Genomic DNA, 22,669 nt, shown 5'->3' with positions numbered 1-22,669 from the left:
CGTTGCTTCGTCGATGCCATCTGTCCATGGTTCACATAATCGATGACGAACACTGAAAGAAAAACGCTGATAAACGGCGGTATAGCATGAACAAGCCTATAACCATGGTTGACACGTTCAGAGTGCAAGTGCGATTATGACTTCTATAGTTGCAAAGAGACCGACAGAATAGAGGCACATAACGCTGCAGCTTCAACGCCATAGCCGATATTAACAATAGCAACGATAACTATCAGTGATGCCATTTCACACGTATTCTTTGTTTGAGCGTCTGAACGGCGATCAATTTTTGTCGGTTTTAATCTTGAACCATCCTGGCAGTCAGATCGACTCAAACATTAAAAACAACTGCAAATCATAGAAAAATGTTCATCTTTAATGTTCTTAAACCAAGACAACTGAAAGCTTGCTTTACATTAAAGATATGCATCATCACACACTTATATCGGAATACACTATATATTAACATAAATATAGTATATATTATTATATTGTATTATTTTATATACACATGATATATTACTATATACTTTATCATATACATTAAATTATACTACATATTTTATTGGATCTATTCGGGAATCATCAACAGAGTAAAGCATTGAACTTAAAACCCCTGGAATGGCAAGAGGTCATTCGCGAGTACGGAAATCCGGTCGACGCCATTATCAGTTAATGTTCAAGTTAATTTCATTGTGTTCAATGTGAGAAAGAAATCTAATTTTAGATTTAACAGCTATGGAAGGTCACGAATACACCGCTCAATCAAAGGAACAGACTACTGAGATTGCTACTAATAATTTATGTACGAGAGATAAGGGTGTAGGTGCACAGTGCTATTGCTATTCCATGAACTGCAAAAACAGCAAGAATGGACTTTTAAAGGAAAAGGCATGACATTTCACAAGTGAGTCACTTCTACTACTAGTTCTATTACTATTGCTCAGGTTTACGACTACTACTAGTTGTGCTACTACTAGTTAGTACTGCCACTAGTTAGTTCTACTACACTAGTCACTGGGTGAGTGAGAGTCGATCAGTGTCACTACTGAGTGTACGAGTTTGACTGAATTTTGTCGGTGACTAGATAAATTTATAAGCTAGTGAGTGAAATGTTCTTCCTTCAGAACGAAGGTTTTTTATTATTTAAATTTTGAATTTTTTTTATATTAATATTTTGGAACTACAACCCATTAGGTTATTTCTAAATATTTATATTTAAAGGAAGTGTTTGTCGTGCTTATAATATTATTTATTGTTGTACCTGGATCTAGCTAGCAGTAAGGAGATAAGAGTAATAATACTATTGTTATTACTACTGTTGCTAACTAACTACTACAGTTTCATTTTAATTTTTAGATTTCCAAAAAAACCAACAGAGAACTCTCGTTATTTACAATGGTATCGCAACCGCAGAAGAGTGAATAAGCCTGATCCTTGAGCACTTATCTGCAACGAACATTTCAATGATCCATGTTTTGACAGCAGGTTAAAACGTTCGACTGAAGCCATTTAAAGGTAATATTTTTCAATGTTGAATGATACTTTTCAATTATTGAATTTAAAACCATATTGTCAAGCGCAGTGCTGCAAGGTTGCTCAACTTAAAGTAGCTATATCTAAAAAAAATTTAGAAACCTCAAACAGCACCCAAAACAGTGACAGCTGCCACAGCAAGTGCCTATGAATATGTCTGCAGCTTAGCAGTTGTGTGATCTGTTCTCTGTGATTCTTCATCTTCGTTTCTGGGATTTAATGTCCAACGCATAAATTATGCTGTCCTTTTGATCAAATGTTACCTGTGTTAATGTTTTTTTCATTTCCTAGCTGTTGTAATAAAACTACATAATACTCCTGCAAGTCATAAATTCCAAATTGATAGCAATAACTTTCAATTTAGAACACAAAACATCTTGTTGGAACAAAGAATCAAAAAAATCGATTTAAATAAAAAAATCAAATAAAACAATAGAAATTGATTTTTTGATTTCAAAAAATCATCGATTTTTAACAACCCTGCCTACAACACAACAGGGTAAGACATGGTGAATATTTTCATATCAAATAACGGTAATGTGAATTTTATTGCAAGTCAACCATTAAGCTTTATGCCTAAGATGGGTGTGAATGACTTCCAGTGAAAATTGCTACATTTTCATTTTACATAGCGATATGGTAGCATTTTGAGCTGTTTTATTTTCATTTATTTTATTAGTTGTATTGTTGTTTATTAAGGGTACTATATTAAGTGAATAAGACATTCATTTTTGTTGATTTTATGTAATTGTTATAATTGATGCTTTTGTTTAGGGGGTTGGAATAATAATCCTACTGTTACTCAGTTAAAGGCTACCTTTCGCAAACTTATCATCAAATGTGGTGCAGAATCAGATGCTAGTAAGACAGGTAATGTTACTGCTCAAAACGAGATTCTCATCATACAGGCTACTTCAGAAGTTGATCAGTTTGTGGAACTCAATGATTTCAGATGTCAAATTTCTGTTATAGGTAACAGTATAGTCTATATAGCTGGCTACATAGTGCAAAAGCTAACTAAAGTGCTGTCGTGACATTGGCCGTCAGTTGCTGGTTACGACAAAGTCAAACATCCAGTACCGACATCTCTATACTCTACTCAAGCTACAAAACAATGGAGGATTGGTGCGTCCATCAGACGATGTCATCAGGATCCTGCTAGTTGCAGGATCAATACTTTCGTATTCATACAAAGCCAGATCCACTCCATTGTGTGGTGTATTTTATCAGTAGTGTAAGGTCTAGTGATGTGTTATGCTTTAGGAAACACTTTACGGATATGGCAGATGGCATATCCAACCACTGCGTCATTGATGAAAAACCTTCTTGAGTCGTTTTATGATCTCCGACAGCATCATTATGCTAAAATCCTACACTCAAACTGCAAGGTGCATCTTTGTGGCATACAATACTAAAGTAGTACTTTTTAAAGGCCAGTAACAATATAATCACTGTAATATTCATCTGCAACTGTTGTTGTGCTGTTATTCCTAATCTAATTTAGTTCTAAGAAACTGATGCACATTGGCTCAATATCCACTTCTATACAAATCTCCTTTTACTCAGTTATGTATAGGTTTAATCATCTGATTACACTAATTCCTGCATTTCCTTGTTTGCATTATTTTGATTATTCTCTATTACAGCGGTTTTTAATTTCTGTTTAGTTGTTGCAGTAGTTCATTCCATCTTTTACAGATACTGTATTATACATATCATACATTCATAAGCTATTATCACTTAAATCTTGAAAACAGTTTCTGTTTTGGCAACATACCTATGTGTTGTTTTTATCGAAACACTTCATGTGCTAAGTTTTTCCATATGCATTTATGCATATGTAATATGAATTTTAATATAATGGAACAGTTGTTATTTGCCTGAATATATCATTTGCTGGGTTTATGCATTTGTAATACAACAGTTTGTATGAGTAACATGGTCCATGAAAATCTATTATGCATCTACTTATCATTTGATATATCCTACTCCATATGTTATAAATAGGTTTTCTTCTATCAGGGCACTCTAAACGTTGTGTTGGAGTAGCTTTCATTAACACCCAGCTGGAAAATAACTATTCAACATGTATATTTCTGTCATTTTTCACCGTTTGTTTACAAACGGAAATAGCATTCGATTAGCTCTCCAATATGGCGCACACGTTACGTATTATTATCAACGTAAAAGTCACGTGATTGCCATTCCAGGGGTTTTAAGTTCAATGGAGTAAAGACTGTCGGTTGCATATTATCAAAAGCGACAAGTGGAGGATAACTCCGAGTTAATGAACATATGACTAGAAGAAGTAGATCCTTCATCCTTTATCCTATACACGTGTGAAGTAGCTGCAAAGTTTGTCTTCAAAAATAGTCTTAGCATTGTTTTCGGGCCAGATCTTTTCATAACAGAAAAAAGGTGAGAGTAACAAAGACTAGCACTTGTAAAACATTTACTGGGCAGACAACTTGATTTAATATGAAGTATGATTGGTAATGCCTCCTATACTGTTCACAACTGAGGTTTTTATTGAGAATTGCCTCCGAGTACTAAATATCAAAGGCCGTAAATACTGATCCAAATACCAAATCTCCCCTACCAAGTTGAATTATTTCAAGACCTTTTATATATAGCTGTGATGGTTACAATGTACTCGATAAACTTGTTCAGTTTGTTGAGACGGTTGCAACTTTTTGCCAACTTGCCCAAAGGTTTTCATTGTCAAACTCATTCAAGTGATGAGGGCAAACTAGCATCCTTAGAATTAAATCATACAAAAAGACTCGAAACATAATGAAAAACAGACGTAATTGGATTATATGATAAAAAAACACTGTTGGAAGGTTATTCTAGGAGTTTATGATTTTTACACAGCGACCTACACTATGTTTCCATGACGACCTACACTATGTTTCCATGACGACCTACACTATGTTTCCATGACGCGTATCATGCAGATTTGGAGTAGTGAGCAAGTTATGTTACAGCGTGAATTAAGTATTTCTATGGACATTGGCATGACGCGGATTGACTCCGACGCCCTGTTGAAAAAAGGTAAGGAATTGTACGCCATAAGTTAATAATTAGCGACTATAACACATGTGAAACTTGGATCGCGAAAGGACAACGAAAGTATTGAAAATTAGAGATGCCCCCGATTCTAATTTCACCAGCCGATTCAGATACCGATGCAATATACCGATTTTTATTGAAAAATAATCCGATTCAGATTCTTTTGTGTTGCATAGATTATTGGTAATTTTATTATGCAAATATAAATATAATGCAAAGAAAATAAAAATATTGATGTATTTGTTTGTATTTATGAAAAGATATACATGTATATATATTCACATACTGACATACCGTGCATCTAATAACAAAATAGTCCATGTTTCTTGAACTATGTCATTAATAATGGTAATTACTGTTAGTGGTACAGCTTTGTGATAATGAAGTCTCTCTTCAACTGCAGAACGAACTGCTGCGCCTGTACAAGTCTAGAGCAAATAAATGTGTCTTTTAATTACCGTTAGTGATTCAATTATCTCAGTGAGACGTCTTTATCTTCTATCGCTATCGATGTAGCCAGTCGTACTGCAGGACTCACTTGCCACAGATGATGGAGGACAGGCTAAACACCGATAAGCCACTGAGGTTATTTTATGCGAACGAAGTTATTTTATACCAACGATGCATCATATCGTCAGGATCAAAAGAGAGATAGATAACTTTATGCATCGACTGCTCAAATTAATTTCGCAATGCTAGTAAATAGAAACATTACACCGCATTCTTGTTTCTCATTATGGTTCATTGTTCGTGATTGGTTGCAATAAATCATATTGCTGTAATTGGGAAATACCGCACTTTGTGATTACGCCCTGACTAAAGCCAAAATATTGCTCAGCTGTGTGGATGTTTATTAGGCTATAGACATGAAATAGATTGTGCAACAATCACCCCGGAATTCATTAGGTAGAAGCAAGGAACTTGCAGCTTATGATTTTTTATTAAAGTAACAGGCTACAATACAGGTTTCTGCTAAACAGTTGATATGTAAAAAGTATCTGAAGTTTTCAAATTTTTAAGAAAACATCGGCCGATACCGATTCGGATACTTAACACCCATATCGGTACCAATACCGATTCCGATATCAAAATCTGGGCAACCCCATTGAAAATTTTTAAAATTGAATAGCTGGCGTGGTATTTTAATGCATATCATTCGCAAGTGCTGTTTCCATTATTTGCAAGCCTGATGGATTTGATAAAGTTTCGCGAATTGCAAAACTTGCTTAGCTTGTGGATTTACGCCGTTTTCATGATGCGGGTACCTTGCTGATTGGCTCAAATTTGTGAATCGTGCACGTCATGGGAACATCGCGATATAAGAAACAACTCCTTACAATCTTTGACTGTTTTCCTGCCTCTCTGCTATAATCTGATAAAAAGGTAATTCCGTGTCAGTGCCTAAAATGAACAGATCTTTTCAGGACTGTAGTTATGTTATCGATTTTTTATGTAAGGGAGAAATTAAAATTGATTTGTGCACCCTGTAAACAATAGCTTGTACCCCTAATCAAACAGTCCTGGACTCGAAAGCCTAAGAATGCTTACACCCTCTCCATTCACGACAGATATTTTTCAATACACCATTATGTCAGTGTAGTAATCCATTAAGCCAAGCGTAAAGATTTCATTAAGAGAGGCATACATTTTGCCTTGAAAATAAAGCCTGGTCCCCATATACGTCGCAAAGCACCGGCGACAGCACCACAGGCTATTAGCGGTGAAATGGGAACCTACGCGCCGGGTACCGCCGGTAGTTGCCGGCGGCATCGCAATAGTTAAGCGCTGTTCAAATTTCGCAAAAGGCCGCAGGCAAAACCTTCCCGAAATGCACTGTACGGGTGAACGTCACCATTATAGAAACGGCATGGCGAGCAAACATTTTACTTGATTACTCGATTATGTTTAGCGATGCAGCTTAAATGTGAACATATGCCGCCGAGACTAACGTCGCAAGTTTATCTGCGCAAGTTACCGCCGGAGTATCGCAATCGATATGGGAACCAGGCTTTACGCAATGCTAAGCCAACCACTCAAGATGACTCATGATGGAGAAATCACTTTGCAAGAGCAAACATTTCACAAGTTTGAAGAATGATAGTGAAGAATGATAACAGCTTGCAGTAACATTGAACGGTATTAAAAAGGAGTTGCAATAAGTATTTAGTCAAACTAATCCGCATTATCGCCTTATAGCCACGGTTTATATATCACACATTTAGAAGTTTATAGATAGATATTAACTCTATTTGCACCAGTCGATGTCGTTTAACGCAAACTGGTATTGACACCACAAATAGAAAAATAAATCATGTGTATTGAAAGAAAAAACCCCTTTTGCATAACGCTGTTCTGTGGTGTAAGTTGGCAAGGTGTTGGTGTCTGGTAGGCCTATAAGGCAGTTCTGTGGTGTAAATTGGCAAGATGTTGGTGTCTGGTAGGCCTACAAGGCTGCTCTGTAGTGTAAAGTGGCAAGATGTTGGTGTCTGGTAGGCCTATAAGGCTGTTCGGTAGTGTAAATTGGCAAAATGTTGGTGTCTGGTAGGCCTATAAGGCTGTTCGGTAGTGTAAATTGGCAAAATGTTGGTGTCGGGTAGGCCTATAAGGCTGTTCTGCGGAGTAAATTGGAAAGAAGTTGGTGTTGGGTAGGCCTATAAAGCTGCTCTGCGGTGTAAATTAGCAAGGTGTTGGTGCCTGGTAGGCCTATAAGGCTGTTCTGCGTTGTACATTGGCAAAATGTTGGTGTCTGGTAGGCATATAAGGCTGTTCGGTGGTGTAAACTGGCAAGATGTTGGTGTCTGGTAGGCCTATAAAGGCGTGGTCACACGAGCACCGAACCGACGTAGGATCGGTTCGGTTCGGAGGCTGGTTCGGTTCGTGGCACATGTCACACGGCCACCGAAGTAACTTCGCTTCCTAGATACCATACGTAAAGAGACAGGACACGGTTTCATTAGTAGTTGTTATGTATTTGAGTTAAATATTTCTATTGTAAACAAAAAAAACTTTGAGGAACAATTATAAATTATAATTACACAGCAGATTTATCAGAAGATCGTTCAGCTGCTCAAAATAAATCACTCGATACAAATATTTTGCTAACCCTTCCCATCAACATAATTTTTTTTTTATTAACATATGAATGTTTTTCTATGCTGAGTACATAACAAACAAAAACAGTCTTTATCATAGTACTGTGGTTTTACATAAATAAATCAGTCAACGATAGTTCATCAGGATGAATATGACACATTACTTATATTCTACACGAAAGAAAATCACAACCATTCCCTTACATTTATGCAAAACTTAAGTGCAACATCTTACATTTATGCAACTCAATCACAAGTCCGGGTGAACCTTGTCGTAAATTGCTTCATGTTGTTTATTTAACGAAATAAAAGTATCGTCCCATTTCTTTTTTAACTTTACTCACACGCACGTAAGAAGAAAGGTGACGCGTGCTCGCTAGAATTCTAGAATTTTAACCAGCCAATAAGAGCAAGGGTTCGGCACGAAATTTCGAGCAGTACCGAAATAGTTCGTTTCGGCCAGAAATGTCCTCAGCCGAACTTTTTAGAGCTGAAAACGACGTCGTTTTGCGTCATTTAGTTCGGTTCGGTGCCCGTGTGACCACGGCTTTAGGCTGCTCTGTAGTGTAAAGTGGCAAGATGTTGGTGTCTGGTAGGCCTATAAGGCTGTTCGGTAGTGTAAATTGGCAAAATGTTGGTGTCGGGTAGGCCTATAAGGCTGTTCTGCGGAGTAAATTGGAAAGAAGTTGGTGTTGGGTAGGCCTATAAAGCTGCTCTGCGGTGTAAATTAGCAAGGTGTTGGTGCCTGGTAGGCCTATAAGGCTGTTCTGCGTTGTACATTGGCAAAATGTTGGTGTCTGGTAGGCATATAAGGCTGTTCGGTGGTGTAAATTGGCAAGATGTTGGTGTCTGGTAGGCCTACAAGGCTGTTCTGGGGTGTAAATTGGCAAGATGTTGGTGTCTGGTAGGCCTATAAGGCTGTTCTGTGGTGTAAGTTGGCAAGGTGTTGGTGTCTGGTAGGCCTATAAGGATGTTATGTGGTGTAAATTGGCAAGATGTTGGTGTCTGGTAGGCTTATAAGGCTGTTCTGTGGTGAAACTTGGCAAGATGTTGGTGCCTGGTAGGCATATAAGGCTGTTCGGTAGTGTAAATTGGCAAAATGTTGGTGTCGGGTAGGCCTATAAAGCTGCTCTGCGGTGTAAATTAGCAAGGTGTTGGTGCCTGGTAGGCCTATAAGGCTGTTCTGCGTTGTACATTGGCAAAATGTTGGTGTCTGGTAGGCATATAAGGCTGTTCGGTGGTGTAAATTGGCAAGATGTTGGTGTCTGGTAGGCCTACAAGGCTGTTCTGGGGTGTAAATTGGCAAGATGTTGGTGTCTGGTAGGCCTATAAGGCTGTTCTGTGGTGTAAGTTGGCAAGGTGTTGGTGTCTGGTAGGCCTATAAGGATGTTATGTGGTGTAAATTGGCAAGATGTTGGTGTCTGGTAGGCTTATAAGGCTGTTCTGTGGTGAAACTTGGCAAGGTGTTGGTGTCTGGTAGGCCTATAAGGCTGTTCACGTTGTAAATTGGCAAAATGTTGGTGTCTGGTAGGCCTATAAGGCTGTGCTGTGGTGTAAACTGGCATAATGTTGGTGTCTGGTAGGCCTATAAGGCTGTTCTGCGTTGTACATTGGCAAAATGTTGGTGTCTGGTAGGCATATAAGGCTGTTCGGTGGTGTAAATTGGCAAGATGTTGGTGTCTGGTAGGCCTATAAGGCTGCTCTGGGGTGTAAATTGGCAAGATGTTGGTGTCTGGTAGGCCTATAAGGCTGTTCTGTGGTGTAAGTTGGCAAGGTGTTGGTGTCTGGTAGGCCTATAAGGATGTTCTGTGGTGTAAGTTGGCAAGGTGTTGGTGTCTGGTAGGCCTATAAGGATGTTATGTGGTGTAAATTGGCAAGATGTTGGTGTCTGGTAGGCTTATAAGGCTGTTCTGTGGTGAAACTTGGCAAGATGTTGGTGCCTGGTAGGCCTATAAGGCTGTTCACGTTGTAAATTGGCAAAATGTTGGTGTCTGGTAGGCATATAAGGCTGTTTGGTGGTGTAAATTGGCAAGATGTTGGTGTCTGGTAGGCCTATAAGGCTGTTCTGTGGTGTAAACTGGCATAATGTTGGTGTCTGGTAGGCCTATAAGGCTGCTCTGTGGTGTAAATTGGCAAGATGTTGGTGTCTGGTAGACCTATAAGGTCTGGTTGAGAATAAATCTTTACTAAAATACTTGACAGGCGATGAAAAGGTTTTGGTAATTAATGATTGACGCCTAATCAAGTACTCTCTTCCAAGTCTGCCAAAAAATTCAAGTACGAGTCAAGTCCTTTTAACTTCCTGCATCATAGGGCTTTTCGTCGCCTTCCTTTGAGTAAGTATAGCAACACTAGCAACTAGCTAGTTGTTATCAGCGATAAAACAGAATCTCTCCATGAATAGCTCATGATTGCTCATTAGTAATAAGTTATTACTATGCAATGGGATTTGACCATCCCTTCATCTACCGAGAATCACTGATAAGTAATTTCCATTAATTTGCTATCCAGACATTGATTGATTCAAGAATATTTAGCTTTGCCTTGGCCTCCTTGATTTTTACCCAAATCATGCTTCAACGTTCAGTTCTCTTTAACCTCTCGAGGATATCAGAAGTCTATACCTATATACAAGGCCCTATACGATATGGTTGTGGTACAGATACCTGTACAAATTACATATTACATGTATAGAAATTGCAAACCTTTGTAAAGCATTCTAGTTTCAGAAAGTGCGTAAAAATGATGGTTCATGCTTGAAAACCTAGTTTCTATTTGAAGGAAAATTCCATTTCTCGGATGCGGCTGGAACATAAATGCATTTAGGAAACAGGGATTGCTATTCATTGTAGTTTATAATTTCTGGTGCTTTCATTTGAGAAAAGTATTTAGAAAGACTACAACGACTTGATTTCATATATCAAACACAGCAACGTTACATCAAAATAAATAATTTTGAAAAAATATCAGACAAAATACCGTGTCGACCGACACTCTTTTTCCCCGTGGCACAATTAGGCTATAAAACAGCAGCAAGTTACTCACACTGTGAATTTAAAGTTTCTCTCGTAGCGGCTTTGAAAAAGAAATTGAGTAACACATGGCCTTCATTGGTTGTATAGAAAGTTGCCCGGGCGTACTTCTTCAATGAGGAAATGACAACTTCAACATAGATATCACTAGAGCAGCTTAGTAGACCATTGCATTTAGCAAAGAGGAAGATGACAGCATTATAGCACCATACTATTAAACCCTATGCAAAAGTGAACATTACTTCAAGCTCGCATAAGAATTAAATGAGAGCAAGGCTAATCAAAGCAGAGAAAGGAAGGCGATCTGGTACACCCCTCTATTCTACAAGGGCAACAACTAATGCAGGCAAGCAATTATTACCTCATTTACTAGCAAATTAATTTTTTACCTACACATAATTACTTATTCTTAAAAACCTAATGTTTGACAAGGCGTGTGTAAATTGTCATAACTTTAAAAGCATGACGCCTATAACAACTATATTAATACCAAATTAATCAGTATAAAATTTTACATCAGCTGATGCCATAAAAATACCAAAAATGTGTTGGAGAATGAGCTCGAGCCATTTTTTGGCATTTTCAAAATGGGCAAAAACTGTGAGCATCCACGGTCACACGATTTATCAATTTTATTAAAGCTTAAAGCATTATTATTACTAATAAAAATAATCATTTTAAGTAGTACTATTGTTCAATACAAATCGCCCAAAGTCCATAGATCTAAAATTAGTAGAATTTCGTAGCTGTAATGAGTCTGACACGACTCAGAAAAAATGGCAATGAAAAATAAGTTCAGGATTGGTTGTTAACATATTTTTATTGGTTTAACAAATGCAAATAACTGTTTCCTTTTGTTCAAGTACAAATAAAATAGGGTAATTAACTGCTCTCTAATCAATTTGTACGAGCTCTGTTGATGCCGCATCATGCAGCTATTGACCACACAGAAACGCTTTGCCAAGCCGTAGTATGAGGCTCGTGGTCGTGAAAGAGTTGAAATGATAAAAAACTGTTATAATTCCCACGGCGTGTGATACGAAACAAAGCTCACAACAATTGAGTTTGACTGTATTCATATCAGCCTGTACATCTACAACCATGCACTAGTACAGTTCTTGGTAACTGTGCATCTTAGGTCGGTAAAACGCGCATACAACGCATGCGCAACGCACATACAAGGCACTTGCAATGCACAAACATTGCGGAAACAACGCGCATACACTAGCAACACAATGAAAAAAAACGCATTAAAGAGCTCAGGGTTGCCATAAACAAAGGAGTTGTAATGTTTTAAACCTGTTCTAAAACAGATAATAAATAGAACACCTTGTGTAATGTTTTAGACCTGTTTTATTAACAGATAATAAATAGAACACCTTGTGTAATGTTTTAGACCTGTTTTATTAACAGACTAAATATAAATATGTTGTTGTTAATGTGTTGTTAATTACTTGTTTCAGCGTTGTATCCACGATGTATGTGTGTTGCAAGTGCCTTGTATGCGCTTTGCGCATGCGTTGTGTGTGCGTTTTACCGACCTAAGATACCCACTTCTCTCTTCCATTAAATTATGGAAAATCTTCATTTGTTTGAACTAATAAAGCCTGGGCCATGCGATGACATTGAAAAGGTCCGAACACTGAATTGAGTACTGCCCATAAAACTACCTATATTGTCTCGCACAAATACTCCTAGACTACAATATGGGATAATATACATATACGGTAAGCATGAGGTAGTAAAATATAGTTATACCTGCAACAGGATACAGTATGATATTAATAGCAATAATAATAACAAACACATATTACAGTACAACACTCACACGCACGAGTCGCTTGGGTGTCTCTCACGAAAGCGCAGACTTTTGAAAGCCAGGGGAAGCGGTGGTCAGTTGCCTACTCTACTTACCCCAAAGCTGTCTCCCTTGGTGAGGTATCTCTCAAACCTCAACTCTACTTTCCCAGCATCCTCGTCCTTGACCAACTTCGTAACAATCGCTGTGCCCGACAGAATAAAGTAAAAGTTTTCAGCGGTGTGGCCTTCACGGATGATGACTCGCCTTGCGTCAATTCTAGAATATTTTAAAGAAAGCCAGTCACTAAGCTACCGAAACAATACAATATACGGTAAAACATTGAACTGTGTTATAATGAATTCAATATTTTCATAAAAATGTATTGTATGTTGTCAGATTCATTCTAGAGCCCAAACCTCTGCATACTTTAAAGAAATGATTAACACAACTAAAACAAATACATTATAATAAAACTGCATAACTAGAAAAGAAAACTTGCATAAGGTATAAAAATTAAATTAGGTGCTGTGGTTGATTCATTGATATAAATATAGTATCCACCTTACACCAACTCCTTCTAGATATAATTACTTTATGATTATGATATAATATAAATGAACTAAATTTATATAATGTTTCCAATTTTACCTTCAATTTTTCCAGTCTTCTATACCTAGACTTGAAAAGCTTTTGAGAAGTAAAGCGAAGTAAAGTAAATGTGTAGTATTTTGAGAGTTTGGAAATCGTATCTTAGAAATTACTTCTTACGTTGAAACAAATATATGCATGAATATGAAATATACAGCAAGCAAAATAGAAACTAATACATTTTCTTCAAGATATACATGAGTTAATTTAAAGAACCCAATCGAAATGATGTCACAAAACATAATAGTGAAATCGATAATTTATAAAAACCTTTCAGTTCTTAAAATTTTAAAAGCTAAAAACCTTTTGTTTATCTACAATTTCCCCTAAGCGGAAAATCCATGAGGGAATAACCAACACAGGACTTCCCAAAACATAGCCTCAATGTTTGTTAATAGCATTAACACAATTAAGGGTTGACCATACGGCACCCGAACTATAGCTTTCCACTATTCCAACTATCCTACGAATGATAAGCTTAAATGATTCAGCTGCCTAAGAATAATTAGCAATAAAATCAATAGTGGAGGACTACAAAGCGCACACGCTGCATACACTCACTCGCACACAGAAACAGAGCACAGACAGAACCATGGGATTCCAAATCAGTCGAATACGCCTTACTCAAGAGCAAAAAGAGAAGTTGAAAAAGGTTCTAATAGGATTGGGCATCGGGGCTGGAGCCATAGCTATTATTTTAGCCCTCTCTCCTATTGCTCTTGGTAAGTCATAGCTCTCTAGCATTGCAATCAGACAAAAATATAAATATGTAAATATTAATATTTCATATTGAATATTAATATTTCATATTAATATATATACCGTAAAGCCTCTGTATGAAGGCAAATTTATTTGAATGTTGTCTCCATTTGAATGCCACTAATTGAACACAACTAAAGAAGGTTAAAAAAAGAGCGCCACCCTCTAATTAAACGCCTCCTTCATTTGACCGCCATTTTCAAAATCTTTGATCTTTACGAACCCATAATATCATCAAAATGAATGTACTGAATTGTTCATAGATCAAATAACAGCACACCTAGTCCTGTAGGACACAACACACAAAAATTACAAAGATACCCAGTAGAAAACCAACATTTGGGAAACAATTGCTGAAGGTTGACCATCTTGACAATGACAAATATTTATTTTCTTAAAAATTACTAACTACTATTAAGTAAATTACATGTACTGTATATACAAAAATATTATAATAAAAAATATAATAATCGATTTTTGTTTTCTTGTAGTTTGTAGTTCATGAACATGTGATATGCCTAACAACAGAAATGATTTACTCGTTGTCTAGAAGGCGCTATATTTACTTAAATTTATTAAGCACCCTGAAGAAACTGGTAATAGTGAACTTTATTGGCTTTTTGCGAGCGGCCAGCGTTATCCCTTGCTGGTTAATCGCCAAAGTATGTTCAGTCACATCTCCGAGTATGTTTGCGCCTAAAGTCTGCATCCATAAGTGGAAGTAAATTACAAATGTTAGGTAATATCTCACAGCCAGGAGCTAATAGGTCAAATAGGCTATAGCGCTTTGGCGAAGAGTCTGCCTAAAGGCTGGTTCACACTACATGTATATCGCCGTTTGTCAGTGTTTTCCTTTCGGGGTTCATCATCGATTATGTGAACCGTGAACCCATCGAATCGACGAAGCATCGCGGACACACCGGGAAAGTTTACAGCTGTCAAACTTTCCCGATATATTTCGCCGAGCATCGATGACTAGTTTTCAAATGTGAACCATTTCGGCGATGGTAATTCGCGGTCGCAGATAGCGTGATTTATTCGTATCCGTTTATGACTGCGGGACTTTGATTCCTGCATGCGAAAACGAAGAAGTTTCTTCATGATTCAATAAAAGAAATGAGAACTCTACGTCACGAGCATTTTCTGCAAACGCGGATGGGTTTGTGATAGTGTGAACATCGTTATCATAGACGATAACAGAGGTATTTTAGCATCGATATAGTGTGAGCCAGCCTTGATTAAAACAAGGCAATACACCACATGATGCTGGGGCTGCCAGAGATTACTGGCATGCTTGTAAAATATTTACACATACAGTATGCTCCAATAAACACTGCCTGCTGTCAAAAAGGCTTGCTAAATCAGCCTAGGTTGGTCCGAGAATCAGCTACAGTATGTGGCATATCTCTGAGCTCACTTTGTACATCCAATCTCGGGAATGTAATAATCGTAAGCGTCTTAAAAGATAATGAATTTACATTTTTTAATAATAGATGAGGTGTCAGCTATTGCCAACTAAGCAACATGAAACTGTAGAGGCGTTATGCAGGGTTTTTGTATCTAGTTTTTACAAACAAAGATTTGGGTCTTCCTAACTTATCTATTGTAAATGTAGGCAGCCTCTAGGTAACACCAGTGGTTTGAAGAATGTCACCAAGCACGATTGCGACAAAAAATCAATCGATTCCAACCCCAGCGATAAACGCGTAACAGTGATTTGTTTCTAATTGGTTACTCAACTTTGATTGCAAAATACTTTCGTAAATATTTCGCTTGTCTCAATAAATTCTAGTTCAGCTAAACTAAAATTAACTAGATAAAGACTTATTTAAAGCGAGAAAACTAACGTTGTTAATGATTGCAGGTGCTGTTGGGTTTACTGCAGGAGGAGTTGCTGCTGGCAGCATAGCTGCTGCCATTCAATCAGTTATTGGTAACGTAGCAGCAGGGTCAGTATTTGCGGCTCTTCAAAGTGCAGGTAAAACTTCCTTTCATACAGTTTTAAATTAGCCATTTTCCTTGATGCCAAGCTGATTGCCAAAAAGTTCATATGCTAAAAATATACTTTTGCAAATAAATTGATTTTGTCAGAAGGTATAGCAAATTTTTATCATTTGCATATTTTTTGATTTTTTGGAGGTCTGACTGCTAGTATATAAGTTTTATAAATTAAAACTGACAAAACGTGCTCGGTAACAAGTGCGATTATAACGTCTATAATTGCAAATAGATCGACAGAATAGAGACACGTAACGCCTCAACTTTAATGCAATGGCGGCTCAAATCGCAACTACCCTAGGACACATATATTCCGCTAGTATTTAGTTTCGTGAGTAGCACACAGAGTAAAATTTCGCTGCAACTTAATTTCGCGGTTCTGATGAGTGCGAAAATATAGTGATGTGAAAATAAATGCAGTGAAAAAAACAGATTACATTTCTCAGGTCCAGTTCGCTAATAGGAAAAAAATTCAATTTGGGACTGGTTCGTATTTGTAAACCACAGGTTGAAATGTGTGGGTGAGATCGACAATTCAATTTGATCACTTGCTGCCATTTGTTTCTTGGACTATCAATGACGTCTAGGTCCCGCCCGCCGTGACTTTCACACTCGAATCCCTAGAAGAAGAAAATAGATAGGTAGCAACCAACTTCACAACCAAAACTGTATAACCCTTTCGCTGCCATAAACGCATTTATGCGTTTTCTAGGGGCCACTGCCATAAACGCATTTTTGGACTTTCTCAGCAATTGCGTGGTAACCTGATTTTATTATTCGTTGACCACATAACCCACGGTCTTTAAGAGTTTTATGAAATTGACTGTGTTGTCCGAAGATTTCTCTATAAAATCAGCCTAAAACAACGAAGCAATTTTAAACTTTTGTTTGAGAACTTCTAATCTAAAAACGAACATTTTTCTGTGAGTTCATTAACTACCCGCGAGAGTCATAAAACAGGTAATTAGTTGTTGATGACATAATAGCCAATTTAGATTTTCGTGATTATACAGATAATTAAAGTAGAACTTGAAAAAATACTGTATACATATCATGAAGCAATATCGGAAATTTCGGTAAAATGGCTGGAACTAGGCCGATAGCGAATTTGTACATGGTTGGCAGTGAAAGAGACTTATTTTTGTCTGTGGTTGGACCTGATAAGGGTTGATATTGTTTTTGGTTGGTAATAAAATTCATCACTACAATTATTATTCTTCAATTTTATGACTTCACCTACCAGACTTTCATCCTCATCAGTTACAAATTCGGTGACTAAACTGATATAATCTTAATTTGCTTCGCCATGCTGCTCAGTCGGTGAATTAGCTATAATGAGTTTACCAGAAATTTCCCATTGAGCCCAACCACAGACAAAAATTGCCTGCATTTCTAATATGACAATTTTATTGTGGATATCAATGAACAAAGCTATTTAACTTCGCGATTTCACTCATTCGTTATGATAGTTCAGTTTCGCTCATTAAATTTTCGAGAGAGGATGACACCGCGAAAACGCGAAAGTTAGATGACGCGAATACATAAGTGTCCTAGAGTATCACAACCAGCAGCGTCGGTTTTTACACATTTTGTTCCGAGCATTTTAACAGTGATCAAGTTTTATCAATTTTAATCTTAAAACATCCTGGCAGTCAGATCACGTCAAACATCAAAAACAATCGCAAATGATAGAAAAATACTGATACGTTTTGATAGACTTTACGAAATTTCTTTGGCTAAGTTCATATATAAAAGATCAGTAAAATATAGCCATCGACTGAGAACCATCAGCAGTGATTGAGTCTTTAAAATCATACGAATGTATACTACTTACAGACACGAACAGCGCAAAGGTTTTGACATGTTTGAGAATAATTTCTGGTGCAACTCAATTTTATAGCCTTCATTTTAAACCAAATTATAGCAGAGTGATTCAATATTTTTAACAGTCATGTATCATTTTAATTATTTATTCTGCAGGTGCTGTGGGAATTGCTGGAGCTGCTACAGCTGGTGCCGCAGCGACAGCAACAGTTGGAGCAGGGGCTGCAGTTGCAGGCGCGCTTATCCAAACAGATTCAAACCCCCCTACCAAGATTGATTAATTGGCTACATATAAAGATATGTCATCTAGACATCCATCTGCATGAAACAAAATAATTTGTTTCATTATTAAATATATCAAAAGCATATATCCATAGCTTCTGCGTGGCAATACAAGCTTAGAAGCACAGTTAAGAAACACAATCACGGACGGATTCAATCGCAATTGACTTCGCTTTACCTTCTCCTGAAGTGCAAATTATGGGAATGGCAATTGAGTGTACAAATATGTGTAGCTTCCGTTATAAATCCCTTAATGAATACAAGCACAGTCTCCATTGATTAGATGGCTATTTATGCTAGTAGACATCCGCAATAACTTTGGTTCACTTAACACTGACCAGAGTCAAACCTGGTTACCACTTAACAAGTATTTATTGTTTATTCTTATTAGTATATCATGTGGAATGATCTGAACAATCCCTCTTAGGGTAGAAAGTAAATAAGAAATTATGCTCACTTATTGAAGATAGTAGACAACTTCCTAATGTGTGATGGTAGTAAAGCATTATGTATTGCACCAAACGCAAGCAAATGAAGTCATCACCAAATTGTATAAACAGTACAATTTGTACACATTTTGGTGATGGCTGATCACCAGAAGAGGTACTAGTTAGTGAGGTTTTATGGTGCCAACCGGTAGCGAATATATTGCATGTTATTATTTTAATTTACCGATTAATTATTTTCAATTTTATTAAGCAACATTTGGATTTACAAAAAATCACTTTTCATGAGAACTATAGACCTATACTACACACATTTTGAGCTTGAGTAATGCTGTCTTAAATATTTGTGTAGAAGACATGCGGTGTTTTTCAGCGCACACAACAAAAAAACATACTCTAGGATTTATTATCATACACAAGTTAAAATCCTGTAGGATGCTACCTTCTTCTAATTAGCACCCTGACTTCGGACAGACGAATACAGCTTTTATTATGGTAGATTGTTTACACAAGAGTGGACAACTCTATATTTGGCAGGTTGGACTTTATAGGCTAACAATTCTAATCATATTATATAGGCTACATGCCAAAATCTTAAATAACTTGCCAGATGCATATGCGGCGTTTGTCCTTAATTGAGTTAGTCTTACAACAGCAATGCTGTTCAACAAAGCACAGTGCACTCTCATGATACGATTACCCTGTTATAAGATTTTTTCAAATTATGGAATGGAACATGATGATTTTCCCACTTCGCCATAGAAATCTTGTTTCACCCTACGAATTCAACGAAATTTTTGCCCGAGTTAAAATTTGGCAGTCGATGTGCTTATGACATACGTCAAAATAACATAGATGCCAAGATTCTGTTCACCAAAAACATTTTCACAATGCATGAAAGAGACACAATGACCGATTTTTCTCAGTTCAGCATTTTCGTCTGAAAACTGGTAATCTTTTTCCTTTGAAATCAGAAGCAAAGTTGAGAGTAGCGATCTCTCAGAAGGTCAGTGGTCAGACAACTTCTCTCAACCTGCTAACAAAAAATCCTTTCATTCTGTACTAAAACAGCGTTTTCTAAAATAGCATTACTCGGGCTTGCGTGGTGAATTATGTTGAAAAAAGTTTTAATAAGGTCTGCTAAAAGTTATGGTGAAGACAAAACCGGAAATAGACAGGTAATAAAGTTTTAGTGATAAAAAGTTGAAGTTCAGTAAATAATATAAAATACATGCCAAAACTTAGCTTTAACAGTGTGTTTAGTAAGCTAAACTTATTTAAAGCTAATTCAAAGTTATACACGTATATGTCTGTCTTGAAGGTAAAAACTCTCCATGGTACGTACTGGACATAGCATAACACATTTTAATGCAGATCATAAACAATAAATACATTAAATATGCTAAAGTTACTGTATGTAACTATAGCTACTAAGGTTAACATACTATTTGTCCCGAATTTTAAATATGTACAGTACTAATGTAAATTTTTGATGATTTTTCCCAAGGTATGTTTCCATTATATAATTATTGTGGTTTCTATATCTCTCCATAGTTTTTTCAGTATACGGTGCCAACCCTAGAACGGATCAAAATCATATCCTGAAGGTGCGCTGTACAACTTTTTACTTCCAATATTGAATTATCATCTTGGAATCCAGATATAAACATGTAGCTAAAGACAAGGCTATATATTTTGAAATAATGATATTATGTCCATGAGTCAAACTTTATCGATAATAAGATGTGTAAAAAGAAAAACGATATATATATAAAAACAATAGAAAAACGACATCACGCCAGCGGAAAGCAAATAAAACTTCGGTTGGTAAGATTGTTGCGATTCAATTTTATCAGTGATATAATTAAAAATATTGTGTGTGAAAGATGGTTAGCTTAAATTATTGATCTGGAGGAATCCAAGATGGAGTTGAAGCATCGTCACTATAAATGTTAAAATAACATGACATTTTGCAATTCCAAGCCAAAACATAGAAAACCAAAATCACAATGAGTAACTGGGGAAGGCTGCAACGCCTACTCCTGACCATAACACAACTCTGGCAACTGCTACAGTTATTGCTTTTATTATCCTCCATGACTAGAATAATGTGGGATGAAACTCATCTAAAGATATCGAGCTTGCCCAATGCAATGGACTAATCTTCAAGGATCACAACTTGATATTTGACACAAAAACATCAAAAACCTATACAATAATAGGAGCAGTGCTCTTTGTCTAAAACCGCAATAAAGGAGATAAAAAGATTTTTCCGCATAGGAATCGAACAAGGATGTCAGAATCAATAGCAAGCACTCTACCATCATACCACTTGAGACCTTAACGAATCATTGGATAACTCTCCATATACTTATGACTCATGACAATCTCTCACGTTCCATGGCACTGACAAGCGTATAAGTGATATAATAATATAAAACATGAATCTAATTTCGGGCAACGGCAGTGACGAATTTACACTACACTGCGGATTGACTCTGACGCCTTGTTGAAAAATGGTAAGGCATTGTATGCTATAAGTTAATATTTAGCGACGCATGTATTAGTGACGCAAACTCATGAAACTCGATCAAGAAAAGACGACGGAAGTATTGAAAATGTTTAAAATAGAATAGCTAGCGCGGTATTTCCATGAGCATCATTCACAAGTGCTGTTTTCATGATACGCAAGCATGATGGGTTTGGTGAAGTTATGCAAATCCCAAAACTTGCTTAGCTTGCGGATTTATGCCATTTTCATGATGCTGTGAACTTGCGGATTGGTTCAAGTTAGCGGATCATGCACATCATGGAAACATAGTGAATGAAATGAAAAGATGTTTTGATGTCTGCCCACAGATCTACCAAGGTTGTTTACAGAAGATTGTTACGAAAGAAGGCTACCTTGTTTAGGGTTTAGTTGAATACTGAAGAATTGGTGGTCAGGCTAAATATTTCAAAAAAAGACTTAAAGGTTTACTTGCAACAAAATTCACATAACAGTTATTTGGTATCAAAAGATTCACCATGTCTTACTCTGCTGTGTTGCAGGTGCAAAATATGTGGAAACGTGATTACAAGCTCCTAAAAGCTCAAAAACAACAGTTGATCACAGCCATCACGAACACGCCGTACCTTGGAACTCTTCATTTTGATTATGCTGTCAAAGGGTGTGGTTATTATTTTGACATGTGATGTTATTACGTGAAATTGAAAGCCAATGAAAGACTCAATGTAAAACCTCTCGTAGCACTAGTTTATGACAATCACTTCAGCTTTTACAGAAAAGCTCGTATCAACTATTGTATAAATTCTCGCTACTTTACAGTTTTGTTTCGGCTTGGACTAATCATCTAGTCACAATCTGATCATGTGACCCATACTTCCTGCCATATAGCGCAAACAATTCCTGTAGCGTTTTTCGACTATCACAGGTGATCAACAGGCTCGTCATGTTTATCAGAGGATGATAGGCACCCCTTTGAGCTGAAGTTAGAAAATTGAACAAATTTTTACGGTAGTTTTGAGATATCACTGCTCAAAATGGCAGCATTACGATGATGATGAAACAGACGCGCAATGACAATAGACATGGTTTTATTGAATGTGTGAAATTGAAATTGTGAACATATTTCGACGAATGAGGTTGCTTGAACGTGTAAACAGAAGCCATATTGTTCATCTGCGTCCCATATGGGCTGTTTTCCAATCTACTGCGTTTTCGTGATGGCTTTGATTAACTGTTGTTGTTGAGCTTTTAAGAGCTGGCAATCACATTCCCACATATTTTGCACCTACAACACAGCAGAGTAAGACATTGAGAATCTTTTGATATCAAATAACTGTAATGTGACATTTGTTGCAAGTCAACCTCTAAACATGTACCCAACTTCATGATCATATGAATGAGTATTACGACACAGCTGAGAGCTGGACTGGTTATATACCGGACTACTTAAATATAAACATCAGTCTGTATAACTACCTCTCTACTTAAATAAACATCAGTCTGTATAACCACCTGTCTACTTATATAAACATCAGTCTGTATAACTACCTCTCTACTTATATAAACATCAGTCTGTATAACTACCTCTCTACTTATATAAACATCAGTCTGTATAACTACCTCTCTACTTATATAAACATCAGTCTGTATAACCACCTCTCTACTTATAT

At 36.9% G+C, this 22,669-nt stretch overlaps 2 protein-coding genes across 4 annotated transcripts in view; one reads left to right on the top strand and one right to left on the bottom strand.

The window, feature by feature from the left end:
• Positions 1–22,669, bottom strand: part of LOC137401741 (cyclic nucleotide-binding domain-containing protein 2-like) — a 67,660-nt gene that overhangs the window by 28,256 nt on the left and 16,735 nt on the right. For both annotated transcript variants that reach the window (XM_068088209.1, XM_068088210.1), the window contains exon 3: positions 12,647–12,809. In XM_068088209.1, coding sequence (XP_067944310.1) covers positions 12,647–12,809 — 163 coding nt within the window. The remainder of the gene's footprint in view (positions 1–12,646; positions 12,810–22,669) is intronic.
• Positions 4,514–18,260, top strand: LOC137401742 (interferon alpha-inducible protein 27-like protein 2A). 2 transcript variants are annotated; one of them, XM_068088212.1, is made up of 3 exons: positions 4,514–4,590; positions 15,805–15,918; positions 17,919–18,260. In XM_068088212.1, the coding sequence occupies exons 1-3, from the start codon at positions 4,515–4,517 to the stop codon at positions 18,041–18,043; spliced, it is 315 nt and encodes a 104-aa protein (XP_067944313.1). In that variant the 5' UTR covers position 4,514; the 3' UTR covers positions 18,044–18,260. The 2 variants fall into 2 exon arrangements, with proteins under 2 accessions (XP_067944313.1, XP_067944312.1); XM_068088211.1 differs by lacking the exon at positions 4,514–4,590 and adding an exon at positions 13,758–13,903.

The sequence above is a fragment of the Watersipora subatra genome, chromosome 8, assembly GCF_963576615.1.
Source record: "Watersipora subatra chromosome 8, tzWatSuba1.1, whole genome shotgun sequence".
NCBI classification, from domain to species: Eukaryota; Metazoa; Bryozoa; class Gymnolaemata; order Cheilostomatida; family Watersiporidae; genus Watersipora; species Watersipora subatra.
This window is presented reverse-complemented; position numbering and strand designations above follow the sequence as displayed.

Excerpts from the sequence above, each read along its gene's own strand:
- LOC137401742 (XM_068088211.1), top strand. The coding sequence starts at position 13,774 with ATGGGATTCCAAATCAGTCGAATACGCCTTACTCAAGAGCAAAAAGAG. Across the intron at positions 13,904-15,804 it reads CCTCTCTCCTATTGCTCTTG|GTGCTGTTGGGTTTACTGCA; the intron begins GTAAGTCATAGC and ends TAATGATTGCAG. Across the intron at positions 15,919-17,918 it reads TGCGGCTCTTCAAAGTGCAG|GTGCTGTGGGAATTGCTGGA; the intron begins GTAAAACTTCCT and ends TTTATTCTGCAG.